Source organism: Zea mays, chromosome 3 (assembly GCF_902167145.1).
Source record: "Zea mays cultivar B73 chromosome 3, Zm-B73-REFERENCE-NAM-5.0, whole genome shotgun sequence".
Classification (NCBI taxonomy): Eukaryota; Viridiplantae; Streptophyta; class Magnoliopsida; order Poales; family Poaceae; genus Zea; species Zea mays.
This window is the reverse complement of record NC_050098.1, coordinates 180,775,473-180,782,416: the sequence shown is the minus strand read 5'-3', so window position 1 is coordinate 180,782,416 and position 6,944 is coordinate 180,775,473. Positions and strand designations below refer to the sequence as shown.

Genomic DNA, 6,944 nt, shown 5'->3' with positions numbered 1-6,944 from the left:
TAACCAACGTTAGATATTATTACCACATTTTGAGCAAGAAGTATATATATTCTAGATCATCCAACGATGGTTTTAGAATTTTAGAACTAGATTATTATTTTTTTTCTATGCCTTATTGTTTATTATGAAGCCTATGTGGATTAATTATCTTTAAGTGCATAGAAAGTCAGATTTTTTTGTGGTGATTGAATATTTTGACCAACGTCGAATATTGTTGCCACATTTTATACAAGAATTAAGTTTTCTAGATCATCCAACGATGGTTTAGAATTTTAGAACAAGAAAATTTTGTAGACCAAACATGGTTATTATTTGACCAACGTCGAATATTTAATTCATGCAAGTTCTATGTTTCAGTATTTACTTCAGATGTCCTAAATATTTTCTGTTTTACTTTGCAAAAGTGCACATATTGGCCTACTAGTTGGTCAGATAAGGTAGATTAAACCGCTATGTGGTATTTATTGTCACTTATGGCGGGAAAAGATTGAAATGATAACTACAGTGAATGAAATAGATTCCTCACTGTGGTTTAAGAAACCCACTAAGCCTACAGTAGGCTCACCTTAGGATGACCTTAAGATGGCGCAGTATAGCATCTATAAGGTCAACTAAAAAAAAATCCAAGTGTAATGTACTTGATCACAATAAGAGTCTCATCCAGGATCTTATTGAGGGTGCTATTCCAGAATATGAGACATTTCATGATCAGTAAAACACCTGTCTAAATGGACAAGTGCTATATAGATCAACTCGTGACATAGTTTGTCTAGAAGGAGGAAAGGTTGATAAGTCAAATAAGTGATTCTATCAATCTTCCCAAACCAAGAATCCTCAAACAGAACAAGACCTCTAAGAAAGGTTCAAGAATAAGATCAAACATGATCACGATGTTTTCTATATGCAACAATCAGACTGTTTCTCAGATCCCCTGAGACCTGCCTCTATTGCAAGAAGACAGGGCATACAAAGAAAGTGTTCAGAATTCCTGCAATAGATGCTACAGAATGCAATTCCGTACAAACCTAAGGCTCCTAGAGGGCTAAAAACAGTTACAGTGGTTAACGGAAAGCAAGCAGACACTTAACTTCAGTTCCGTGATTAGACAATCAGCACATCCACTATCACTTCGGTGACAGAGACTGTGTGTTATTCAGTTTTGATAATAAAGATGTTGGTCTCGTCATCTGACGAGATATGCTTTATTTACTTTCGCAAAGTGATGTTGTTAATGTATTAGATATACCAGAAAACGATCCAGCCAGCAGTGGCAGGAAAAGAAAACGAAGTGATGGAGAAACCTCGTCGAAATTATGGCACTATCGTTTGGGCCATATTTCGAGGGGGAGAATAGAAAGTCTTGTTAAGGAACATATTCTTCATCCCCTAGACTTCACAGACTTAGAGCAATGCAGAGATTGCATTAAGGGTAAATTTGCGAAGCAGATTAAGAAAGATGCTAAGCATAGCACGAGAGTGTTAGAAATTATTCATACAGATATCTGTGGTCCTTTTCCAGTTAGGACAGTAGATGGGTTTAATTCGTTCATAACCTTCACAGATGACTACTCTCGCTACGGTTATATTTATCCCATTAAGGAAAGATCAGAAGCTTTAGACAAGTTTAAACAGTTCAAGGCTGAAGTAGAGAATCAACACGATTTGAAGATAAAGATTGTTCGATCAGATCGTGGGGGGAGTACTATGGGCGCCATACCGAGTATGGCCAGGTCCCAGGACCTTTCGCGAGGTTCCTAAGAGAAAACGGTATTGTTGCTCAATATTCAACACCTGGCGAACCACAACAGAATGGGGTTGCCAAAAGGCGTAACAGAACGCTAATGGATATGGTAAGGAGTATGCTAAGTTACTCTAACCTGCCATTGGGTCTATGGATGGAGGCTTTAAAAACCGCTATGCATATACTCAACAGAGTTCCTAGTAAATCAGTGGCTAAAACTCCATATGAGTTGTGAACTGGCAGAAAGCTCACGCTCAACTACTTCCACATATGGGTTGTCCAACAGAAGCTAGAATATTTAATCCTGGGCAGGAAAAGCTAGATGAGAGAACCACTAGCTACCATTTTATTGGCTATCCTGAGAGATCGAAGTGTTACAGATTCTACTGCCCAGGCAGACAAACCAAGTTTATAGAAACCAGACATGCCATTTTCCTAGAAGATGACATGATCAAGGGGAGTAAGGTACTCAGAGAGGTTGACCTTCAGGAAAGAGGACGTATGTCCCGATTCCGATGGTTGAAGAACCATACTTCTCGATACCCGCTGTGGTTCCACCAACGGTTGTAACGACTCGAGGTGAAACCCTTGCTGCAAATATTGTATCACCAAGTGCAACTACTACAGAGCAAGTCACTACACCTTCTGCACATTCTGGCTCTTCTGAGTCGGTTGCACAGGAGAGTTCACATGACAGTAGTAGTGTCACGCCAAGTGATGCACTAATGCAGGAGCCCCAGAACGAACCAGAACTAGAAACAAAGTTTATGAAGGTCTCAAAGGTCTAGACGATCTGCGATTCCTGATGATTATAGAGTTTACACAAGTGTAGACATAGAAAGTGATGATATTTATATGTGTGAGGACATCGATGCAGAAGGTGATCCCACTACATATGAAATAGCTATGAGAAGCGCAAATTAGTGGGTCTAGAAGACCAAGCGTGACTCCAAAGGGAATATAGAAAGAGACAAGGACATGTGGCCAAGGCGTTCACACAGTGAGAAGGCATTGACTACCATGAAACCTTCTCACTTGTCCTAACAAAAGATTAATTTCGGATCATTATGGCACTAGTGGCTCATTTGATCTAGAGCTCCATAAGATGAATGTAATGACAACATCACTAAATGGAGTGTTAACAGAAAACGTGTTCATGGCACAACCAAAGGGTTTTGTCATGAGCAGTAAAAGAAAATCAAGGGATGTCACTTATGGAGGTCCATTTAGGGATTAAAACATTTCTCCAGACAGTGGTACATCAAATCTGATCAGACTATCAGAAAGTTTTGGTTTCGAGGAAAACGAGGAAGACAATTGCATTTATGCGAAGTCTAAGGAAAGTATATCTTCCTTGTTCTGTATGTCGATGGCATATTTTTTAGCTAGTAGTGATAAAGATCTACTAGCGGAAACAGAAAGTTTTCGTTCCTCGAACTTCGATATAAAAAAAACATAGGAGAAGCCTCTTACGTTTTAAAATAGAATTTCACAGAGATAGACATAATAAAGTATTAGAACTCTCACAGAAGTCATACATAGAAAAGTACTAAAGAAGTACAGTATGCATCAGTGTAAGGCCGCGCCTGCGCCAAAAGTCAAGGGTGATAATTTTGGGAATCATCAGTGTCCCCAGATCCAGTGTCAGAAAGATCAGATAAAGTCAGTACCATATGCTTCTACTATCAGAAGCATTTTGTATGCTCAAATATATATTCGCCCTGACTTAGAATTCACTACCGGGATGCTTGGGAGATATCAGATCAACCCAAGCATAGAACACTGTTAGGCAGTTAAGAAGGCTCTAATGTACCTCCAAGGTACGAAAATGGCCTCATGCTAACAAACAGAAGATCTAGTTCCCTATTTTGAGGTATAAATTTACTATATCTGGGGGAGTTATTTCTTATAAAAGTTGCAAACAGACAGCGAGAGCATCGTCGACAATGCACACTGAGTTTGTAACCATGCATGAGGCAAATGGGCAGGCAATAAAGATAAAGAAATTTGTACCCGGATTAAGAGTGGTTGATAGCATAGAGCGACCACTGAGAATTTACTGCGATAATGAGCCAGCGGTACCGTACTCCTATAACAACAAGTCATGTGGCGCTGCCAAGTTCATTGACTTTTAGTATTATGTTGTTAAGGAGTAGATTCAGGATCAAACCATAAAAGATGAGCATAACAGAAGATAGCAGATGCTAGCGGATCCGCTCACAAAAGGTCTTCCACCCAGCGTGTTTAGTAAGCACGCAGCCGGCATGGGTTTAAGGGAGTACCTATGATCTTGAATCAAAGGGGCTACAGATTGCAACCAAATAAAGTCTCTTTTCGTTCTAAAACAGGCAAGCATGTTGTAGTCAATGAGTGCGATGATACTTAATCGGTTATCGTCACGCATTGGTCTCTATGTGTAAACTTGTCGAGGGATGGAATCCAGAAAAGTTGAGTACAAGGAATGTAGAGAACAAAGGGGAGATTGTTGGGTGTGTCCTCTACAGCCGGTCAATAGAGACTGGATTGGGCTTAACCCAACTATCGTTCCTTTAATCGGGCCCTTGATCGGGAGGGCCCACGCTAACCTCGGTTGGAGCCCCCAGACACACGACGCTATATATAGGACTAAGGGGTCGCAGGAAAAACTAACGCTACTACCTCACCCCAAAACCCTAGTCCACAGAGGCCCCCATCGCCTAGGCGTCGGAGTGTTTGGAAACGCGACAACCTACGGCGGCTCGGATCCCGATGCCTGCTGCTTCTCTGCAAGGCGACGGTATGAAGATAGCAACAGCAACAACAAGGTGTGTTCCTCGTTCCTCTTAGTAGATCAGTAGATCAGATCTACACGTCATCAAGGTTTTACTCAGTTACGGATTGGTATTCTAGGGACTTAGGAATCGATCCTAGACAGTATAGATTCTAACAATGGTATCAGAGGCAGTCCTAAGAACCTTAGAACTCCTAATCCGCATCGGGAGATCACAGAAAGGTCTCGGTTCAATATGATTGAACTCTTTTTTTCGAGAACAGACAGATTAGATCCAGAAAGAATAGAAAGGTCTCGGTTCAATATGATTGAACTCTTTTTTTTTCGAGAACAGACAGATTAGATCCAGAAAGAATAGATAGAAAGAGGTTGTTTCTCTCGAGTTAGGGTTTTAACCTAACCATAAATCTAGTTTTTTTTTTGCCACTGTCAGAGACTTGGTCTCGGTCAATGCCATGGAATCCAAGATAGTAAAAACAGATCAACGTTTTAGGGTTAGGGTTTTAGTAACCTAACCCTAATCGGTTTTATCTGGGTCAACAGATATCACAATGGCTCGGGAACCAACGATCCACGACCAAGAACAAAGTCAAGAAAAGTAACAGAAACGCAGAACGAGTTAGGGTTCAACCTTAATCGATTTAACCCTAAAATCCGGATCGGTCAAATTGCACAGAGCACCTCATGATGGGTAGAGCCCCAAAAATTTTGGAGATAGGCAGGGCGAGCTCCTCCAGGTCCTGGAGTGCAGCTTGAGCACCTCATGCGCCTTCTGCTTGGTCCTCAACCCGCACTGCTGGGACCACAGCGCCGCGCAGAGCTTGGCCACGACGCCGGACTCCACCATCTCCTGCAGCACGGCAGGCGTGGCCGCGTGACGCGCCACGGAGCGCAGCACGCGCACCGCCCGCTCGCTCGCGGTCTCCGACACCCGCAGCGCCTTCTTGCCCACCACGGCCAGCCCCGCCGCGTGCGCGACCAGCTCAGCGCGGCCCTCGGCGCACGTACACAACCGGTCCAGCGCCACAAGCGCGAGCTCGTTGACACGCCTCTCGGGGTCGTCGAGCAGGAGGTCCACGATCGCCGGCACCGCGCCCACGCCCACGATCTTGACGCGGGTCAGGCCGTAGGGGCAGAGCGCCGCGAGGGCGTGCAGTGCTGCCTTGGTCGCCTGCGTGGAGACACGGTCGCGGACCACGCGGACAACCTCCGCTAGAAGCTCCTGGCTCAGCCCGATGACCCAGGCCGGCCACGCCGCTTCCGAGAGGGACCTAACGAGCAGAGCGGCGTTCGCGCGCGACTTCAGATTCGACGAGCGGAGGACGGCCGTGAGTGCATCCCCCAGGTTGCTGTGCCTGGCCACGACGCCGGCCAGCTCCGGCTCCGGGATCCGGAGCGACGCGAGCAGCCCGACCGCCTCCTCGCGCGCCGTCGAGCACGCGTCGGCACTGCTCACGACGCGGGACAAGGCGTCGAACACCCCGTCCTGGGACTCGAGAACCGCCCTGCTGTCCTCGCACTCGGCCACCAGCTCCCGCAGCCTCTTGAGCGCCTCAACCTGAGCCCCGGCGGCGTCGGACAGCAGCGCGACGACCACCTCCGCGCCGGGCACGGGCCCCCGCAGCGCGGCCACGTCCTCGTTGACCTCCGCCTCGGGGGAGAGGGACGCGAGCCAGGCGTGGATGAGACGGCGGAGGGTGTGGTTGGGAGTGAGCTGGGGCTGCGGCGGGAGCGGCACGCGCGTGACCGGGCAGGTGCGGCCGCCGGCCGGCGCAGGCGTGGCCAGCCAGCGGGAGATGGCGGCGCGGTCGTAGGAGATGCCGGTGGGCAACGTGACGGGTTCCCGCATGAGCTGCAGCGAGATGGGGCAGAGGAAGTGGGACGGCACCTCGCCGGGCGCGCTCGCCATTGTCCCCGATCGGGTTTGAAGAGAAGGTTTGAGACTGAAGGAAGCTTTATAAGGTGCTGTGGCCTGTGGGTGGCGGTGGTGGACTGCCGGAGCGTTGACACTTGAAACTTTAGCGGGGAGAAGAGGAGGACGGTGAGCGCGCGTTGCGGTGGCACGGGCGGTTGTCGTCGGTTAGTTAAAGGCGCGAGGCCGGGGATCCCGTCTCGTATCCGTGGTGCTCACATGCGTCACATCAGTCTGGTGCTCTTCCAGTTTAGACCCTTAGGACACTGCAAATTAAGGCCTGCTAGTCTTTCGTTCTCCTATAACGACAGGCTGACTTTGGTGCACAAATAGAGGTAGTGAAATGTGTGAAGGATGCATGCTCTGACTTCTTGTTCATCAGATGCTTTGACTCGCACAGTAGTCTAGGTAGTTCGCTGAATACGTCTACTACCAAGAAACCTAAGCATACGGCATTGTACTTGTTTTGCATAATGGAGAGGTTAGAGCTGTCTAAGTTGAACACCTTCCAACATCCTGGT

At 46.9% G+C, this 6,944-nt stretch overlaps 1 protein-coding gene across 1 annotated transcript; it reads right to left on the bottom strand.

Moving 5' to 3' along the window:
• Nucleotides 1-4,792: 4,792 nt before the first annotated feature.
• LOC103650967 (E3 ubiquitin-protein ligase PUB23) lies at nucleotides 4,793-6,559 on the bottom strand. Its single transcript, XM_020550414.1, has one exon. It carries the CDS (start codon nucleotides 6,418-6,420, stop codon nucleotides 5,194-5,196), a length of 1,227 nt encoding a protein of 408 aa, XP_020406003.1. The 5' UTR covers nucleotides 6,421-6,559; the 3' UTR covers nucleotides 4,793-5,193.
• Nucleotides 6,560-6,944: the final 385 nt, after the last annotated feature.